At 44.0% G+C, this 22,039-nt stretch overlaps 1 protein-coding gene across 2 annotated transcripts in view; it reads left to right on the top strand.

The window, feature by feature from the left end:
* Positions 1–8,762: 8,762 nt before the first annotated feature.
* The window catches only part of ARMC2 (armadillo repeat containing 2), an 86,300-nt gene continuing 73,023 nt past the window's right edge, over positions 8,763–22,039 (top strand). Inside the window, exons 1-2 of one of the 2 annotated variants that reach the window (XM_083176926.1) lie at positions 8,763–8,898; positions 18,619–18,882. In XM_083176926.1, coding sequence (XP_083033052.1) covers positions 18,674–18,882 — 209 coding nt within the window. In that variant the 5' untranslated portion in view covers positions 8,763–8,898; positions 18,619–18,673. Of the gene's footprint in view, positions 8,899–18,618; positions 18,883–22,039 lie in introns of those variants that run through there. The other variant, XM_083176927.1, reaches the window with a different exon arrangement.

Below are 22,039 nucleotides of genomic sequence, written 5' to 3'. Positions count from 1 at the left end.
AATCCATGTGGCATTATGCGAATTTTGACACAATCCATGTGGCATTATTTGAATTTTGGCTCAATCCATGTGGCATTATGTGTAAGGGCCAAGTATAATGGGGTCTAGTATTTTGTTGCATAATGTGTAGAAGTTGTATATGGCGTTGACACTCCCCCTGTTGAGTGGCCATACACCCTTTTCTGGAGCGCGCCTTCGGCGCGCGCACAACTACATGCTTCACTTTTGTCACCATGGTGGGCCTGCGTACTTTAAATGCCAGGGCCTATTTTTAATTCCATTCCCACCCTCTCCTGCCGCTCTCTTAGCATGTACACTGGCACCACTAACACCGCCCCTCCCCCACCCAAACCCTTTTTTATCATGGTGCCCCCCTGTCATTTTATCCTGGATCCGCCCCTGGGACCCCCAATACTCAGAGAAGCCTTGACGTACTGCTTGGGGGATTGTACATGTATTTGCAAATATATGTAACTAAGAGCCAGATGTATCAAGATTCAAAAAGTGATAAAGTGGAGAGTGATAAACAGACAGCCAATCAGCTCCTACCTGTTATTTTTTCAAACCCAGGCTGTGACATGACAGGTAGGAGCTGATTGACTGGCTGTTTATCAATCTCCAATTTATCATTTTTGAAGCTTGATACACCTGGCCCTTAGAGCTCTGAATTCTCTGGAGCTGGTATCAGGTGCTCGGGCTGAGGCTGTGGTGCCGTGGGTCCTGGATCCAGCGGTTGCGGCATGTCGGGAGAGCCTGTGATTGAAGCCAGTGAAGTAATCAGAGGGGGCAGCAGCCGGACCTTGATGCAGGAGGAGGGAGACAATGGGGCACAGCCTGGAGGAGCTGGAAGGCAGAGGCAGCGTCACCTACGCAGGGCGAGGAGGCAGAAGTGGGGTTAAAGGGTAGGGATACTGGATAGGCTGAAAAAGAGTCTCTTCAGGCCTCCAATGCCCAGTATCTTCCTGGCTAATCTTCGCTTCTTGGTCAGAGTAACTAGCAGTCGCCTTTTAAATTCCTGCTCATTGATCATTTTTCTGAGACCTGACTAATCTCTAATAACCCTGATAGTGTTTTTTTGCCGCAAGAGAAAATTTTATTTAGAGCGGACAGCACCATGGACTCTGGCAAGACCAAGGGATGAGGTCTTTGTATTTACACTAATAATAACTATTGTACTAATGTCACAGTCCTGAATAATTATTGTTCCCCGGAGATGGAATTTTTTATGGTGAAATGTAGGCCAATTTATCTGCCACGTGAGATCTCTGTTATTATGGTGACGGTGGTGTATATCCCTCCACAGGTGGATGCTAAGGTCGCTCTGGAAATCTTATTTAATGATGTTTCTAAAAAGCAACCAACCTATCCAGATGGATTGTTTCTTATTGCCAGGGATTTTAATAAAGTTAATTTGAAAAATATTTCATCCAGAATTTTATCAGACTGTGTTTGCTCCGACTCAGGTGATAACATCTTAGACCAGGTTTATTGTAATATTGAAGATGCTTATAAGGTTGTCATGTGCTCTCATATTGGTCATTCAGATCATTTATCATTATTTATTGCACCCAAATAAAGGGCCACTGTTAAATGTAATAAAGCGGATAGGAAAATAGTCTGCGTGTGGCCTAGGGGTGCCATGGCTGAACTGCAGGACTAATTTGAATCCACAAATTGGGATTTATTTGTTCAACAATCAGCAAATGACTGGAGAATAGATGTTGATTTACAGAATTGTCATTTTATGTTTGGTCCTATATCAATTGGTGTACTGATAATGTTACAATTATGAAAGACTTTAAACAGTTTCCTAATGAATATTCTTGGATGACCGGGGAGGTGCGTTCTTTGCTGTATGCCCATAATCAGGCTTTTAAGGGAGGTGACTTGGCTGCATACAGAGTAGCTAGACTTAATTCAAAGAAGGGGATACATAAGGTAAAAAGAGAATACTCTGCTAAGATTGAATCACAGTTTACTAACGATAATGATTCGAGGAGCATGTGGAAGGGAATTAAAAGCTTGACTAATTATATGAACAAAAGCCCTGCTGTTGGCTTAGTAAGGGTTTCTTTAGTGGAGGAACTTAGCAATTTCTATGCTATATTTGATAAGGAAAACATGTCCCCTATATATAAATGCCCACTCTCGGATGAGGAACCCGAAGCTCGTTCTTTCTGAGCGTAAGGTGAAGAATACTCTAGTAGGTGTAAATTCTAGAAAGGCGGCCAGTCTCGATGGAATTGTGGGTAAGGTTATTAAGGGTTGCGCTAGTGAATTAGCTATGATTTTTACATATATTTTTTATATATCTCTCTCAACTATTGTTCCTGATAAAAAAAAACACTAAAGTGGAAAGTCTTAATGATTTTAGACCCATTGCTCTGACTCCCCTTATAATGAAATGCTTTCAGAGGAATGTTTTAGCACATATTAAAAACCAATAACCGGATGGCTTTGATAACAATCAATTTGCCTATAAGCAAAAAGTTCAACAGAGGAGGCTCTGTTGTCTGTGATTCATTCCTCCCTTACTCATTTAGATAAACCGAACACTTATGTTAGACTCCTTTTTATTGTTCAGCTTTTAATACTATTCTCCCAAATAAATTATTAATTAGATTGCGTAACCTAGGTTTTAGGTTTCTCTGTGTTATTGGATTTTTGATTTTTTGGTACTTGTTTAGTTTCACGGCTTCCGATATATCGGATGTGAAATCGGTTGATTTTATATAGTGTGGTGAGCACAGTAATCTGCGGCCCAGTGCGGGGCTCGCTATGCTCGCCACGCTTCGGGCTCGGTGGCTCGCTGCGCTCGCCACACTATATAAACTCAACTCCATGCGTAGTGGATTATGAACAGGTAAAAAATTGCATTGGATCGGCCAATATATCGCCCCATATCGCATCCAATATATCGGGCACTGTGAAACTAAACAAGTACCGATTTTTTCATTAATAGACCCCACAGTTAAAATTAGAGGTTCTGATGTCATCAGTAACTAGGATTAGTACAGGTTCTCCTCAGGGATGTGTTTGAAGCCCTCTTTTATTTTCATTATTTACTCATGATTGTTATCTGCAGACAGATACTAATCAGATTATTACATTTGTGGATGACACTACTGTGGTGGGCCGTATTTCAGATGGTGAGGAAAGGGCTTATCGAGAGGGGGTGGATAGGTTATTTAAATGGAGTGATGCTCCGCCAGACTATTAACTAGCCAGCCCCGCTCCTGCCACATAACTCCCATTCTCTACTCCCTTGACTGGCTACCTGTAAAATGGTGAATTTTTTCAAGATTGGCTTACTCACTTTCAAGGCCCTACATGACCATGGCCCAAGGTACCAGGAGCAGCTTCTGATTGCCTACTGTCCTACTCGATTACTACGATCCATTGAAGAAGAACTTCTAACAGTACCCAGAATCTCCCTGAATTCATCTGGGGGTCGAGTTATCAACTTTGTTGCTCCAACTCTATGGAACTCTCTTCCTCACACAGTGCAAGAAGCCCCCACTGTAGAATCCTTTAAAGATAGACTAAAGACGTACATATTTACTCAAGCATTTTACTAATATTTACTATTTAGCTTGTTTTGTATTTTGAGCTGTAAAGACAATGGTAAAGCACTTTGAGTTCTATTGGGAGAAAAGTGCTGTATAAATATTATTATTATTATTACCTAGTTTAAAATTTCGCCAAAATTAAGGAGATTATTATTGATTTTAGATGGCAAAGTAACATAGAACTGTTGACTCTAAATATTAATGAGCTGGTAGTAGAAAGAGTTACAGATTTTAAATTGTTAGGCATAGTAGTAGTAGTAGTACGTTTATTTATATGGTATTGCATAACAATTTTATTGCATATGGCATAACAATTTCAGATGACCTGACATGGTCTTTTAATATCACAGCTATAGCTAGGAAGGCACAGCAGCGGTTATTTTTTCCTAGGAAACTGCAAGCCGAAAATTTTACACAGACAATTTTGATTAGGTTTTATAAATGAGTAATAAAAAGCATTTTGAGGTATTGTTGTCTGGTATGGGAATAGTACAAAGGGTGATCGCAAGCAATTGGAGTGGGTGGTGCGCACCACTGCAGGAATTATAGGGAGTGAACTGCTATCCATTGAGGAAATTTATAGTAGGAATCATCATAGGAAACAATATTGTCCAAGATTGCTATCATCCTTACCATTACATATTTACTTCCTTCCTTCCGTCTGTCAGTACAGACGGTTTAGGCGTATTAAGACAAGGACATCTCGATTGAAAAACAGTTTTTTCCATCTGTAACTGTTGATTTGAGTTTGAGAGCACCAATGCTGATAGATATCATTGACCTGAAAAATGATTTGTAAGCAGGTGGTATTGGGATATGAGAAAGGCTGGTATTGAGCAGGAAAGGCTGCTACATACCAGCCTTGGTAGAAAAAATCAGATGGGGATCCGATGTTGTAGCGATGGTATTGGAGATTAATCAAAATACTTAGTATTGACCGCAGGAAAAGCTAGGAAGGTTATAGTAACTGTAGGATATCATCTGGAACCAATGAAGATTCAATGTTGTATCAATGGTAACCCAATGTTGGGTCGATTGGACTGAGGAACCCACACTGAATATCTTGGAAGCTGTAGAGGAACTCTTGAGGTCGGATGGAATTGATTGGATATCGATATTGTATTGATTTTGGGTTGATGGGGAATGGGGTTTCCAAAGGAGACTAGCTGGGAAGCTAGCAGGAGACTCAAGAGGTTGGCTAGAACCGATGAAACATAAGCAGATTAAACTATACAGTGTTCTGAGGATGGAAAAGCACCGGAGATAGGATTTCACAGGAGCAGATCCAAACAATAGCAGATGCTACTAATAGCAAAAGCAGATACTGTAAGGTTTTTATTAGCAATCCCACTAAACATCCAGTTTAAAGCCCCAGATACCTACTTCCTGTCAATCACCTTGCAAATGGATTGCGAATAGAAAAAGTAGCAGGATTTCATCACAGGATGGCCTCGTACATGCATGCTACGAGCCATACACATGCACAGTGTATCAATAATCGGCCGTCGTGTGATCAGGTCTGAATTATCGTCTCTGGTTTTATTATGATGCAAAAAAGCCATCCCGTTCTATTTTGTATCTGAGCAGGGTTTTTCTAAGCTTGTTCATGTTAATTTAACAAATCTAGCTGATTTATGGGTAAGTAGAAAACATTTAGACCGGTAGGAGACAATGGGCGGGGGCTATTCAATCTGTGCCGATATTGCCCGACAGGGGAAATATCATCACTCACCTATTCAACGCTGCTATTAATGAAATTGAAGGGTGTCAGGTACAACTTTTTTTAAGTCAGATCTGTTTTTTCAGAAACGTCCACAGATTGTTGAATTCTCTACCGTTTTACGACGATCCACAGAAGCTCGATAGCCCAAACATTCTGACTGTCGAGTTCATGAAATGAAAACGGCAGGTATTCCAGCTGTCAGGACGTTCGACAGTGGGAATCCCATATTGAATATCCCTTTCTAGGTACACCATGGCCAATATATCGTCATTCAAGCTGGTAGGTGGGTGTGATATGTCTGTGAATGATCATCTGCAGATATATTAAGCCATTGGCTGTGTGTACGGGAGGTCCACTGCCAATGACTGACATCTCAAGTGGGAGGGCACATTGAAATGCTCATCCTGTTGTGTCGTAAATCATGACACATCAGGCAGATGAATGGGAAGTGTGTATACACTTGTGAATCATTAGATGGGTTGACCAGATATGTACTTTAGGGGCCAATATGATGTGATAATATTGGCCCAATCCACAAAGTGCTTATTTATTATTAATTGCCTCAATAGATTTTCTGATTTTCATTAAAACTGCTCCAAAACCCTTTTAATGGATTCAGGTGATACTAAAATAATGATATTAAAAATAATGTTAATAAACTGGCCCCTTGGTCTTCCTGATCTTTGAAAAACCTTTCAGCCTGGCTCTCTCACCTCATTCTAATGCCCCCATACAGTACATAACTGGCAGCGATTCCCAGTTTCCCCGAACCACTGACACCATTGGATCAGCCGATCGACAGGTAGTGAAAAATAGGAAATTGGGAAATTGAAACACATTTATAAAGCCCAATTCCTTGATATTGTCTGCTGAGGGATCACAGCATTCCCCAATACATCTGAGATGTATGTATGGGGGCAATTAGCGAGCCCTACCACTCACATGCCCCACGCTTCCTCTCCTCCCCTGCCTCAATCCTCTCACGCATCCGTTTTCCCTTGAGACAGTCTGGGCCCTAAAGCACCCACTGTAGTTACGTCAGAGCCCTGTACTCAATTAGCCGAAGCCCTGCAGCAGCTATCTCAGAACTTACTCTTCCTGTGCAATAGAAACAGGCTGACCAGCCCGGCGCTGATGCCCCCCCCCCCCCCTTCCTCAAAAGACACGCCTGCGTTTTCCCTTCCGCTCCCAGATAATGGATGGTTACCACCCCTAAATGCTGGCTTCCTGTCAGTCAAACAGCAGCCGGCTTGCAATGAAAAAATAAATGCTTATTTCTGTCGCTGTTTGGAATTGCGCATGCGTTCTTTCATCCATACTCATGCGCCATAATTTGGTAATCGAATTCATTTGGAATTCACATAACATCGATCAGAGGAACATATCCATGTTCACTCAATGCAGCGATTATCGGCAGACTGAACATGTGCTGCAATTGCAATCTGCATGGATCAAGGTGCCACTGGATCTTGTTCATAGTGAGAATTTCATGGAAAAGTGATTGACAGTAAGTGACCGTTTGGAGGTGTTAATGAGGAGGTTAGAGGGATTGGTTAGAAAAATGAAGACCTGTCATGGACGTTTTCAGGACGTATATCTGATATCGGCTGCAAGCTCAGGGAGCAAAGGCGGTGACGGTCCTGCTGCAGCTGCATAACGGTCATTAACAAGGACCTCCCTCGCCTGAACATGCAGGACAGGAGAAGGGGTCGTTAGCGATGCACGGGAGCACGCATCGTTAATTATATGGAGTGTACACACTAGGCGATATTGTAAACAAGTTTGTATGAGACTTAACTCTCTCTGCATATGTTACATCAGGCCCTTAAACTCAATGGTCCTCGTGTTTTGCGTATAGGCTGGAAATGTGCGCATAATTGCAAATTAGTTTGTGATGGCTCCGTTGGGGGTCTTTTTACATTTCTGTGTGGCAGTTATTTAGCCTAGAAAATCACATACATGAGTTAGGCTCATAGATGGGAAAATGGTATATTCCTTGCAAAAAGTCACTCTACATGGCAGTTTAATGTGGCCTCCTGATGGGAACTGTGGTGCACCAAACTACCTGAGTTATGTAGTCATAATGATTAAGAATATTGACCAGAATGTAAACATGGATACTGTCTCGATAATCACAATGTCAGCATTACCATAATGACAATGTTGTGAATGCGGACATGTGCACGGTCAACAGCTCATGGCTAGGTTTTAGATGCACAAGCAATTCTATGTTGAAACACAGACTACTGTATCAACGTTCCATCAATGTCAGCATTCAGACTATGGGCCTGATTCAGACTTCATCGCACGGCTGCTAATTTGCAGCAGTCAGCGATCAGGTAAACGCCGTCCAACCAGAGTGAAATCCTGCTCTGTGAATAGATGTGCCCAGCTTGTGAATCTAGTCACAGGTGCGCAAATAGTTCCAAATCCATTCGCTCACAATTGAATGACTTTTCCAGTGTGTGCAGGCACTGAGTAGCCCTGGACTCGGCGGCTGCAAAGATATCAGCCCGATCCAGGCTGGAGCTGATGTCACACAACCTCCTGAAAAACACTTGGGCACGCCTGTGTATTTTTTTTGGCACTGACATGAGATAACCGGTTACCACCCTCAACACTGGCTTCCTGTCAACCACCTTTGAATGGCCAGTGATCAAAAAAAGTAGCAGACTTTTATCACAGTCACAATCATCATGCATGCCCATTGCAGCCCAGATGCATGTGCAGTCTATCGATAATTGGCAAATTCGCAGCCATTGCATCAGGTCTGAATTAGGCCCCATGTCTCGTCAGTCTGTTGTTGAGATTCTGAACTTCAACATTTTGTACCACACTCCTAACACTGAAAGTGTCCTGCTTAGAATATATGCAGTGCCTCAGTCTATAATGAAACAAAGGTTCTTTGGGAAGTATTTTAACAAGTGTGCTTCCCTGCTTACAAGGATAATGCTTTCTCCAGCTGTTTAGGAACTGCCATGCACTGTCCAGTCCAGGGACACTGGGGTTATTCTAAACCAATGTGTCCCCCGCATAAACCAATGTGTCCCCCGCACGTTCCTTTTGGGGGACTCGCAAGGCTGTGAATTTTGCAACCAGAATAAGGGCCACTGTACTGTGAGTCACATTGGAGGGATTCCATATGCACCAGCTTTCTGGATATGGACCATTAGGGTTATTCAGACCTGATCACTTGGTTGCTAATTTGCAGAGCTCAGCGATCAGGTAATCACTGCCCAGCCAAAGTGAAACTCTGCCCTTGGCAAACTTGCAAATTGCCGTGCAGGGCTTGCGAATATCGATTAGCAGCAAATCCATGCGCCGTTTGATCACGTCTGAATAAGCCAGTCCCCACCATATCCAGCTCTTTACACAGGTAGCTCAGCTCCCAGTCCCCTCCCCCATGAGCAGGTCCAGAGGAATCACACAGGTAATGCAACACTAGTTACCGACACTCACAGTGGGCCTGGCCAGTCATGTGACCAGCAGGCGCATGCGCGGTCGGTGCGGCCGGCATCTAAACAAGACTGCAGGAGGCAGTGGAGCTGCTTAGCACGCTTGTTTCGAGTGTCCCAGAGACCAGGCGACGTGCGGCCACCGGGACAGGTAAGTTATCCCCCTGACAGTGAGCAGCTCGGGTGAACTGCTCCATGGCCCGTAAAGCTACGTTCCGACTTCGATGCAACATTGAGGATAGAAGAAATGCGTCGCCGTTGCTATGGCAACCAGTGACGCTGACATGCTGTTCTCTTTAACCATGCTCTTCTCACGTCACATTATTTATTCATGACTCATGTGTATGAGATACTGTGCCGGCACACCTTGCATAGTGTCCTGTGACTGGGCGGCTGCATTTACTAGGTATTGTTTCCATCATGTTATTCTTAGTCATTTGTATTAAAGTTAAGTAGTATAGCAAAAATATCTCCTCTCCTTTACTGCAATAACAATTAGTTCATTAAAAGCTGTCAATATCGCTTCTGTGCCTGACTCCCGTTCCTAGCAGGACTATAGACGTCACACTCTCTTTATTCTTAACATAATCTTTGCCAATTGTCACACCCTGCATTAGAACCTGCTACCTGTTCCACTAGAATACATACATACATACATACATTTGTGTGTATGTGGGGGTGGGGGTTGGGGAAATATTTATCTTGCCTGCAGGCAACTGGGACGATATTATGACTCTGTACTCATGCCCTATCTTTTAATTGAGGAACTCCGTATGCGGATTCAGTATTAGGTATTTGGTCAGAGATTTTTGTGGGGGACTCAGCAACTTTCTAAACTTTAAAGGTCCATACACACTGGGCCGTTATACGGGAGCGCGCATCACCGCTCATCGCCGGGCTGTACACACTGGGTGGCTTTGAGCTGAAAGCCGCTCAAACTTGGTGTATGACAGTGTGTATGAACCTTTAAGGAGAGCATTTGTCTTTACAGTGCTCATAGTTGACAATATACCACATTGTAAGTTAGCTCTTTTTATTCCGATAATGCCACTTGGTACACTTTATACTACAGTACTTGTAGTGCTACATAGGGTACTTGTGTATTAGCAGGGCGCCGACTAAGCTATTTGCTTAGTGGGCTATTCTGCGTAGTGAAATCGCATAAAAATTTTCTGTGCAATGCGATGCGATTTTTCATTGTATAAGCACCCATACCGTGAGATGTGATGGTACGCCATTTTAAATGCACCCATGCACACCCTCACTATCCACGTCACCCCAAAGCGCAGCGAGAGGACGCGATTACGCACCCTCCCGACCTTTTCATACCCCCACTATCCACTTCGGCGTGGAGTTGATTTTATAAAGTGTGGCGAGTGCAGCGAGCCACCGAGCCCGAAGTGTGGCGAGCGGATGCGTAATACATGTAAATTAATCTGTGTCCCCTCGCTGCGCTCGCCACACTTTATAAAATCAACTCCACGCCGAAGTGGATAGTGGGAGTATGAAAAGGTCGGGAGGACGCGTGACCGCGGGGCTCGCTGCGCTTGCCACGCTTCGGGGGTGACGTGGATAGCGGGGGTGTGCATCGGTGCTTCACAGATATTACGCATCCCCTCGCGGGGCGCGCTGCGCTCGCCACGCTTCAGGCTCGCTGCGCTCGCCACACTATATAACAGTGTTTTTCAACCACTGTGCCGTGGCACACTAGTGTGCCTTGAGCTGTTCTCAAGTGTGCCCCCAGATCTAGAGATGCCCGAACCAGTTTACAGCCACCACCAGTTCAAGTGTTATTTACTGGTCTCTTCTTTTCATGTAAAGGGCCAATGTATTTTATTTTTGTTACCTGTGGGGACTAGTGTGATTTCTTTTATATGGGGGCCAATAGGTTTCTTTTTTTCCTATAGGGGCCAATGTGTTCTGCCCTGTGGGATCTCATGGTGTGCCTTGGCAATTTTAAAATCGTATTTAGTGTGCCGCAAGGTAAAAAGGTTGAAAATCACTGCTATATAATATCAACTCCATGCCGACGTGGATAGTGGGGGTATGAAAAGGTCAGAGGACGCGTACCGCCGCCCCTCGCGGTCTTGCTGCACTTGCCACGCTTCGGGTTGGCGTTCATCGTGGGGTGGCGTTAACAATGGGTGGGCATTTTCATGTAAAATACACATAAGGGTGGGTATACAATGAAAAATCGGGTCCATTGGCCCATTTAACATTGTTCCCTATGTAAAATCGGGTCCATCGCATCGGTCGCATCGCATGCCTTAATTTAACCCCTTCCCGACATTTGACGTACATTTACGTCATGGTCGGGAAGTACTTCCCGACACATGGCGTAAATGTACGTCATGGCTTTAAACTGTCACCGCGTCTATAGACGCGGTGACAGTTTAAACATGTCTGCTGTCCCTGACAGCAGACATGTCCCTGCATGCCCAGGGGGGGCTGCGATGCCGCCCCCCCGTCGGCGATCGCTGTGATTGGCTGTTCAGTGTGAACAGCCATTCACAGCGTTTTCTGTGTCACCGGCAAATAACGTTCGCCGGTGACACAGGGATCGGAGGTGATTGGTGCTGTAAAGTACAGCACCAATCACCGCGGGGTGTAAGGGTGACACTGGTGTCACCCCACCTCACCCCGCCCGCCCCCAAAGGCCGTGATTGGTTCGTCGGACCGACGAACCAATCACAGCCATGGAGGGGGGTTTAAACTAACGGTGACTGCACTGCAGACGCCATTCCGGTCTGGAATTGCGTGCAGTGCGGTCACCGTGCCTAGCTGCCGCGATATACTGACCAGAACCTTGCAAAATACTTACCTGATCACTGCTTGGGATCTTGCTACTTGTTGTGACTTCCAGTGTTGTGCTGTGCTGTGTTGTGCTGCTGCAGTGTCATCGAGTTTTAGATAGAGAGATAGAGAGAGAGAGATAGAGAGAGATAGAGAGGGCTAGTGACAGAGAGTGCTATATTTTGTGCTGCTGCAGTGTGATAGAGAGATAGATAGAGAGATAGAGAGAGATAGAGAGATAGTGACAGATTGTGCTATATATTTTTTATATAACTGACTGCTGCCCCCCCTTTTGTGCTGATCAGTATAAATTAACTGATCAGCAACTTTTTGGGGGCGCAGGTTTTTTTTTTAGATAGATATACCTGTCAGTGCTGCTGCTGCAGTGTTATAGAGTGATAGATAGTGAGAGATAGAGAGATAGAGAGAGATAGTGACAGAGAGTGATAGAGACTGCTATATTTTGTGTCTGCTGCCCCCCTTTTGTGCACCCCCAGCAACTTTTTGGGGGTGCAGGGGTTATTTTTCATATATATAACTGTCAGTGCTGCTGCTGCTGCAGTGTCATAGAGTGATAGATAGAGAGAGATAGTGACAGAGAGTGATAGAGAGTGCTATATTTTGTGTCTGCTGCCCCCGCCTTTTGTGCTGATCACTATATCTGAGGTGATCAGCAACTTTTTGGGGGTGCAGAGGGTTTTTTTTTTTTTATATATATATACCTGTCAGTTGCTGCCAGTTGCACTGTCAGTTGCACCAAAGGTTGTGCACCTGCTGCCCCTCACTGGTCATCAGTGTCGCATCACTGATCACCTTTTTTTTTTTTGAGGGTGCTGTGGGGTCTTTTTTTAATTTTTTTTTTACACACACTGTGATTTTGTGGGTGTCCAGTGGCCACTGTGCGCTGATCAGTGACGTACATCACTGATCAGCTTTTTCGGCACAGGGTTGATCCTTTTTTTTTTTTGATCAAATTCCTGTTGCCTTTGAGCGCTGTTCAGTGACGGACGTTACTGACCAACATCTGTGCTCAATTTTTGGCGCAGGACCTTTTTTTTTTTTTTTTAACCCCTTCAATTTTTTTTTTTTTTTAACCCCTTCATTTTTTTTTTTTTTTATTGGGATCAAATTCCTGTATAAAGTATTTTTTTTTTCTGCACTACATACACACTACACACTACATACCCCCCGGGTTGAAATAAAGTTTGTACCCCCCCCTACACTATACACGTGTTGAAACATTTCACTACCAGTAACACAAAAATAAAAATGTCATCCCAAATGTCATCCCAGTCATCCAGAAGAATGTATTTAGCGGAGGAGGCATATGCCATGCTTGCCTCTGACTCTGACACAGCCAGTGAGGCAAGCGGGGAATTTGAAGGATTCGTCTTAAGCTCCTCTTCCTCCTCTGGTGATGAGGGACCCCCTCAAAGACGCCCCCGTAGAGCAGCTGAGACCCCCCCCCAATAATTGATCTCGTATGGACCACACCACCAGACAATTTTGAGCCCCAGGTTCCTGAGTTTTTGGCCATGCCAGGAATCCAATTTGATTCCACAGGTCTCAGAGAAATTGACTTTTTCAAATTATTTTTCTCTGATGATTTTATAAATTTTTAATGGTGGACCAAACTAATTTATATGCCCAGCAGTTTATTGCTCAAAACCCCACGTCATCATTTGCTAGGTGGACCCCTGTAGATGCAGTAGAGATGATGACGTTTTGGGGTCTGGTGTTTCATATGGGCATAGTAAAAAAGCCAGAAATTAGGCAATATTGGAGTACAGATGTTCTGTACAGCACCCCATTTTACCGTATGGCCATGACCCGGGCTCGATTTGAGACGATCCTTAAATTTTTGCATTACAACGATAATGCACAGTGCCCACCCAGAGATGATCCCACCTTTGACCGGCTATTCAAAGTCAGGCCGGTCATTGATCATTTCAGTGCCAAATTTGAAGAGATGTACATCCCAGATAAATTCATTTGCATAGACGAGTCCCTTATACATTTTAAAGGAAGGGTTAAATTCCGCCAGTACCTTCCCAGTAAGAGGGCAAGGTATGGCATAAAAATGTATAAGCTGTGTGAAAGCACCTCAGGGTACACTCACAGGTTTAGGGTATATGAAGGGAAGGATTCAAGAATTGAACCGCCAGAATGCCCCCCCTCCCTCGTAGGTGTTAGTGGAAAAATTGTCTGGGATTTAGTGCACCCCTTCCTGGATAAAGGTTATCACCTCTATGTGGATAACTTTTACACTAGCATCCCCCTGTTTAAGGCCCTTGGTTCAAGAGGTACAGCAGCTTGCGGTACTGTGCGCAAGAACCAAAGAGGCCTCCCAAAAACGCACATTGCCCAAGTAATGAGAAGGGGTGAAAGCAGGGGAATATGCACCGAAAATATGTTGTTGGTCAAATATAAGGACAAGAGGGATGTCCTTATACTGACAACAATTCACGGAGACAGTACCACCTCCGTCCCTGTACGAGGTACCAGTACCCACACCTCAAAACCTAATTGTATCCTGGATTACAATAGGTACATGGGCGGAGTGGATCTTTCAGATCAGGTACTGAAGCCGTACAGTGCCCTGCGGAAAACAAAAATCTGGTACAAGAAGCTGGCCGTGTATATCATCCAGATGGCACTGTATAACGCTTACGTGCTATTCCGTTCTACCGGCCAGAGGGGGACATTTATGCACTTTCAAGAGGAAGTCATAAAGGGCCTAATATTTGGGAACCAGCAGGCAGAGGGCCCCAGTACTTCTAGTACTGGCCCCCGTATTGTACCAGGGCAGCATTTTCCTGACGAAATCCCCTCCACTGGAAAAAAGGGCAGGACACAAAAAAGGTGCAAAGTTTTCTATAAAAAGGGAATAAGAAAGCAAACTATTTTCCAGTGTGACACTTGCCCCGACAAACCCGGCCTATGTATAAAGGAGTGTTTTAAAATATACCACACATCTATGGATTATTAGGTTCATCATTTCACCGTGCTTCGGGGGTCTTGCTAATGCCACATAGCACCCACCATTCATTCCACCAGAATCTGAGCCGCAAAATCCAAAAATCACTCCTTCCCTTCTCAGTCCTGCCATGCACCCAACTGGTATTTTTTGGTCACATGTGAGGCATTGCCGTACTCGGGAGAAATTGGGGCACAGATTTTGGGGTGCTTTTTCTCCTTCATACCTTCTGAAAATGAAAAATTTTGAGCCAGAACTGCATTTTTGTGTAAAAAAAATTTAATTTTTCATTTTCACTGCCCAGTTGTATCAAAATTGGTGAAACCCCTGGGGGTTTGAAATGTACACTATACCCCTAGATGAATTCCCTGAGGGGTGTAGTTTGCAAAATGGGGTCACTTGTGGGGGGGTTCCTAACTTTTAGCATCTTATGGTGCCTAGAAACCTACATGGTGCCTAAAAAATAATCTCATAAAAAGGAGGCTCCAAAATCAAGTAGGTGCTCCTTCTATTATGAAGCCTGTGGTTTGGTCAACGTGCACACTAGGGCCACATATAGGATATTTATGAAAACAAAAGAATTGGGGGAATCAATTTTTAGTCACATTTCTCTAGTAAAATGTACTGTGTTCCTTAGAAAAATGGGTACTTGTTTCCTAGCACGGCCACACCGATTAAGATCGGGGTGGTCGTGCTTAAAAAAATCGGGTCGATCGCATCGCATGCGATTTGGTCGCATCCGATGCGACCGATGCGACCGACCGATTTTTCACCCGATTTTTTCATTGAATCCAATGTAAAATGGGTCCCAGGGACCCAATTTTACATTGGATTGAATGAAAAAAATTCAGAACCCCCCCAAATTTAAGTACGTGGAACCCGAAGCGTGGCGAGCGCAGCGAGCCCGCGAGGGGCGGCGGTACGCGTCCTCCGACCTTTTCATGCCCTACTATCCACTACGGCGTGGAGTGAGAATAGAATAGTGTGGCGAGCGCAGCGAGCCACCGAGCCCGAAGCGTGGCGAGCGCAGCGAGCCCCGCGAGGGGACGCGGATACCTTCACAGGTAAACGCGTCCCTTCGCGGTCTTCACAGGTCTCCGCGTCGCCACGGACACCTGTGAAGCCCGCAAGGGGACGCGTATAACTGTGAAGGTATCCGCGTCCCCTCGCGGGGCTCGCTGCGCTCGCCACGCTTCGGGCTCGGTGGCTCGCTGCGCTCGCCACACTATTCTATTCTCACTCCACGCCGTAGTGGATAGTAGGGCATGAAAAGGTCGGAGGACGCGTACCGCCGCCCCTCGCGGGCTCGCTGCGCTCGCCACGCTTCGGGTTCGCGTCTATCGTGGGGCGACGACGGGGACATTTATAATGTGAAATGGGTCATATTGACCCATTTCACATTGTTGGACATTTTTACACTATTTCAATGTTAAAAATTTTTTAAACATTGAACCCTATGTAAAAATCGGGTGCATCGCGTCGCATCGCGTCGGGACCCATGTTAATGGTCCCGACCGACGCGATGCCCCCGATATTTTCCCTTCCCGACAAGATTTCAATGTTAAAAATTTTTTTAACATTGAAGTCAATGGAAATATCGGGGGCATCGCGTCGGTCGCGTCGGGACCAATCTTAATGGTCCCGACCGACGCGATGCCCCCGATTTTTGCTTCCTAGCCGGCAAAATGGACCTGATTTCAAAAGAAATCGGGTCCATCGGGGTAATCGTGTCCCTTAATTAAGGGACACGATTACTAACGATTGTGGCCGTGCTAGGAAACAAGTACCGAAAAATGTATTAAAATTGCAAATCTGCAAAAAAAATTTTTTTTTTGAAATTTCACCTACACTTTGTTTTAATTCCTGTGAAACACCTAAAGGGTTAACAAACTTCCAAAATGCTGTTTTGAATACTGTGAGGGGTGCAGTTTTTGAAATGGCATCATTTATGGGGGTGTCTCACATACAAGTCCCTCAAAGTCACATCAGAACTGAACTGGTCCCTAAAAAAATCAGTGTTTGAAATTTTCTTGAAAAATTGAGAATTTGCTATTCATATTGTAAGCCTCCTAGTGTCCAAAAAAATTAAAAGGAAGTTGAAATAATGATGGAAACATAAAGTAGACATATGGTCTATGTTAGTTATTAACTATTTTGAGTGGTATGATTATTTGTCTCACAAACAGAAAATTTAACATTTTGCAAATTGCTAAATTTTCCATTTTTTACAACATTTTGGTATTTTTCACAAAAAAACACAGACTGTATCGACCCAAATTTACCACTAATTTGAAGTACAATGTGTCACGAAAAAACAATCTAAAAATCACTGGGATAAGTAAAAGCAAAAAAAAGTTATCCCCACTTAAGTGATACATGTCAGATTTGAAAAAAAGGGCTCTGTCAGGAAGGCAAAAACTGGCTCTGTCAGGAAGGGGTTAAGGGACGCGATGGACGCGATTTTTTCATTGTCGGGGAAAAGGCTAAAAATAGCCCTAAAATTGCGTCAGTCGCGTCCATCGCATACCTTAAGTTAAGATATGCGGTCACCTACGACGGGCGCCGTGCTAGGAAACAAGTACCATAATTAGATTCTGATTGGTTGCCCATTGCAACATCCCATATGAAATAGAACTCCCCATCTTCCTAAATTTACCCCTTAGAATACTGTACCTAGTTCTGGTTAGTCTATTGACAAGTGGAGCTGTATTAAGATTAGACCCTAAGGAGAGGTTTAGGGATGGCAGGTATATTTTCTCTAATGCCTGAATTCAGATCAGTCTGCCAAAACTTTGTTACATGACCACCTGGACTTAGCAATAGGCCTGTCTGCCACCGGGATCAGGTATGTAGTAGCCGTGCCACCAGTGTCCTTAGGTCGACATTTCTATGTAGACATGACTGCTATCATGGTCACTGTTGATATGCATATTCTCTATGGCGGTCCGACGCAGGGCCAGATTATAATGGAGGCACAAGGGGTCAGTGCCCCTGGGTCCCCCTCTAGCTAGGGGCCCCCTGTGTTGGCATGTTTTTTTTTTAGCTAAAGGTTTTGTGCATCGGAGTGGGGTAGTGCTGCAGCTTCACCTATCTGCCAATGTGACAATGATTAATGGTGCTGAGCATCAGGAGCCAAGGGACACTGATTGTACAAGTGTGCTGTGCATTACTGGGAGTTGACTAAGTCCCATGACACTTTGCACCAGAGGCTGAGAGGTTTGTGCTGAGCTCTGATTGGTGGAGCTCATTACATGCTTCCCAGGCCCATGGAGAACAGCAGCAGCAGCTTAGCCATGGGAGGGTTTTTAATCAGAGGCAGCACTAGGACTGTGAGGTCGCCTACAGAGTAAGGTGCAGAGGGACAAACACAGGCTTTTCATGTGGTAAGTATGTGTGTGTGATATATATATATATATATATATATATATATATATATATATATATACACAGATGTGTCCACATACATCTTGGTTTTATTGCGCCATGTATGGCACACTTTGGACTCTGCAAAAGTCACACTTTGTGATTTTTCTAAAAATTTCCACCTCTAATCTATTACTTTGTACAAATTCTACTGCTGCAAACAATTTTCAGAATCCATCCACTTGTATATATATCCCCTGCAGTTACCCATTGACCAAGTTTATTCTGCCATTACTCTGTTTTGACAGTGTAATATTCTTCCATGCAGTTTGCGGCCAGTAATGACAAGTGCAAGGGCCCCCCCCTGTCTAAATTACCCCGGGCCCCCGAAGGCTTAATCTGGCACTGGTCCGACGGTCTGTATCCCGATGTCTGAGTCCCATCTGCCGATCCTTCGACAGGGGGGTGAGCGAAAAGAAGTCCCTTGCAGGCTCGCTTTGCTTGCCACAAGAACCCTCACAAGGGAGAAAAGCCCCTGTCAACAGGGATCCCCCCCTGTCGGAGCATTGGAAGTCGGGATACTGACCGTCGGGATTTCCCTGTCGGGCAGTCATCCAGCACCCCTCAGTGGCAGGAAACATTGGATAGTGGCATCTCTGTACAACACTACTGAGTATATTGGTGTAAAAAAAACGACAATTGTAATAAATTCTGACCATGTCTTTAATGTATTCTTAGGCAGTCGTTTTTCTGAGGGTGTTACTGTAACTGAAACAAAAGGAACAGGAAAAAGATGTACCCTTCACGTGATAAGAATACGGACCCTTTTTACAAACCCCCCACATCTGTCCAAAAGACAAGTGTTGAAATAATTAATGAAGCAAGACATTCCCTCCGGACTTTGACAACCAAAAGGCCTTTTACACCAAGAGAGGATCAAAGAAAGCTATTTGGACCGGTATCATCCAGGACATCAGACGACAGACCACCTTCATCATTTAGGTATGTATGTATGTGTCTGCGTTAAGATGAATGGGTCTCTGATTCATCTGCATTGAACAATCATATTCACATATACAGCAGACTTAGTAAGAGTGGTCACGATTTGAGCTGGGGGCGCCTGGACAACTGGAAATCAGGGAGGCGGATAAACAGATGTACATGGATATTTTGTCTGTTGTGTTCATTATTTGAGTGTAGTGGTCATGTTGCAAGAGTGGTTTTGGACTTGGAAGCTTAACTACGCACATTGGAAGCCAGGATAGACAGATTCTACACCTAGCATAGAACTACTGTGAGTCCTGGTGGACAGCCATTGCAGGACACACCTCTAAGTAGCAAAAGACATGTAGAGCACAGGTGGCCCAACCGGTCCTCGCGAGATCAACAGTTCGTGTTTTCCAGGCCACCTGTGGATCTGTACAATGTGTTGGTTAGGAATGAATGCAGCTCATGTTTGAAAATGTGCCAGTAATGACTACACCTGTGCACCAGTTAGGTGGTGTGGAATACGGGAGTTGGTATATCTTGAGGACCGGATTGGTGTAGGGGCTGCACATATGACCTGTCCACAGGCTACAGGGTTAAAACATTATTGCCTAAACTGGGAGCTTTCACATGACTCTTGCCTGTATGTCTTTTGATATCTGTGAGTATACTTTTATATTTATAGGTGACGAGTAACTGGGTACTCTTATTAGGCGTTCATGATTGCTCAAATAACATTAGGCAGCATCAGGTATTGGTCTTTAAATGACTCAAAATGCAAAATGTGTATGAAATGTAATGAGGGGAAGTATTGGGAAGCCTCATTCCGAATGTATCGCTAGTTGCTGTGCATTTGCAGATCCATTCACAAACACAAGAACATCGAAGAGTACTTTCCAGGCTGAGTAAATGTGAGTAATGGGGTGATTTTCACCTCCCTTCGCCCGTCACCCCATGTGTACGGGGCTTAAGTCTGAGGCTTTGACATCAGAGACACACCCTAAAAAGGCCTTAACACCCTGGAGTGCCAACATTGCTGTGAACAATCCTCAAAATATCCTCTAAAAATGCCAACATCACTTACAGCAACTAGTTTTTAAGTATAAATAAATACAAATACAGCCAAATCAATTCATTGAAGCTTAGTATAACATTGCACCCTAAAAAAGAACAGTCCCTGTGAGCGACGCTGGCATTTTTAACAGATATTTTGAGAATTTCTTACAGCAACATTGGCTGTCAAAGGGTTCATAAAAAGGTTTGCTTGGCAATTTTCACAACTATTCTGACAAATTCCCTCGGCACTCAGACAGTTACCATGGCTGGTTTTCTTTCAAACACACCCAGAAAACTGCATGTTTCCGCACACAAAAGCAGACTTCCTATTGGATCAAATTGCAACTGGACAGCGACTGCTAAGCTTTCGCATTTTTCCTTTGCTGTTGCGCATGCGCAATCGGACCATAATCGCTTGAGTTTTCTCTAAATAGCGATCCATGCAGAATTAGGCCCATTGCACCTTTTTTGAAGAGTGCATATGCAATCTGGCTGGACAATAAATCTTTAGGTGTATGGCCAGATTTAGGCCCTTTTTCAGATCTGATTGTGGTACAAATTTGTTCTCAAAATGGGCAAAACCATGTGCACTGCAGGTGGGGCAGATGTACCATGTGCAGAGAGAGTTATATTTGGGTGGGGTGTGTTAAAACTGAAATCTAAATTGCAGTGTAAAAATAATGCAGCCAGTATTTACCCTGCACAGAAACAAAATAACTCACCCAAATCTCTCTCTCTCTGCACATGTTACATCTGCCACACCTGCAGTGCCCATTTTGAGAACAAATTTGTACTGTGATCAGATCTGAATAAGGGCCGTAGTCAAGTTTTCACTTGCAGTTGATGGGTGTGAATAGGTGTTAATGGTAGTAAGGGAGGAGATGTGACTTGTCCATGCAATTGTCCAGGCTTACATGGTCACCTTTTGGAGAAAATGCTAAAATGAGGATGGGTTTTAATAGTACAAAAGTTTCAGTGGCAATAACATTTATCTGGACTTTTGATTTTAATTTCAACAATGTGGTAAACCATAACTGCATTGATTCTCAATAACTTTGAAAAAGAACAAATACAGGATGATTATGCCAACAGCAGAATGAAAGCATATGGGAGAACTGTTGTTATTGTAGAAAAGCATATGGTTTCAGTTTGATGGTTTCTAGTATTACCCAAACTCCCACATGCTCTTGTTTTCCATGTGGAAGTCATGCTTTATTTGACAATGCACTGTTCCTTTAGCATTGCTTGATTTGCAAGTAAAATCCTCATATGATCTTAATTTTGAGTATACTGCACTTTTTTCATTTCTAATTTTGTGCTGCCCTAAAACATTCTTTAATAGTTGCTGTATAAATGGGGATGCGGTCGACAGTCTATAAGTCGACCACTATTGGTCAACAGGCCATAGGTTGACACATGTAAAAAAATGTCGACATACCTTAGGTCCACATGGTCAAAACTTCGACACAAGCAATAGGTCGGCATTAAAAAGGTTGACAATTGTTTTTCACGTTTTTTTTTTTAAAGGTGTTTTTTCGTACTTTACCATCCAAGTGGACATAGAGTAAGATTATAATAGTGAGTCCGAAGCATGTGTTGAGCTATGGCCTGTCAATGAATAGTGGTGTACCTATTGACTGTCTGACCTTATTAGTGTAGTGTTCATTCTCGCACCCGCTATCTTTGAAAACCCCCTGCAGTTCCTCTTCCCTGCCTTGGGTGTCGCTGTCTGCTGTAGTGCTTCTAGCACAGTGTGGTTTGTATATCAGCACTGATATGCAAACCAGACCTGTGCTTAGAAACACCACAGCAGACAGCGACACCCCAGGCAGGAAACAGGAACTACAGGGGTTTTCAAAGATAGCGGGTGCTAAAATGAACACTATAGTGTCCACCCTATGACCCATACTATAAATTAACATTCTAACTCCCCCAATTTACAATGTAAGTGTCTGTAGTCAAGAGCTGAGAGGGCTGATGGCTTGTTCTCAGATGTGTTGCTGATGTGTTGTCCTTCTTCAACTGTGTGGTCTGTGTGCTAAACTTATATGCTTCGGCATACAAACTGTTCAGTTCTTGCTAGAACAGTCCATGTCTGCTAAGACATACATGAATT

The sequence above is a fragment of the Crinia signifera genome, chromosome 3 (genome assembly GCF_055691185.1).
Source record: "Crinia signifera chromosome 3, ASM5569118v1, whole genome shotgun sequence".
Taxonomy (NCBI): domain Eukaryota; kingdom Metazoa; phylum Chordata; class Amphibia; order Anura; family Myobatrachidae; genus Crinia; species Crinia signifera.
Note: the sequence above shows the minus strand (reverse complement) of the source record. Positions and strands in the feature narration are given on the sequence as shown.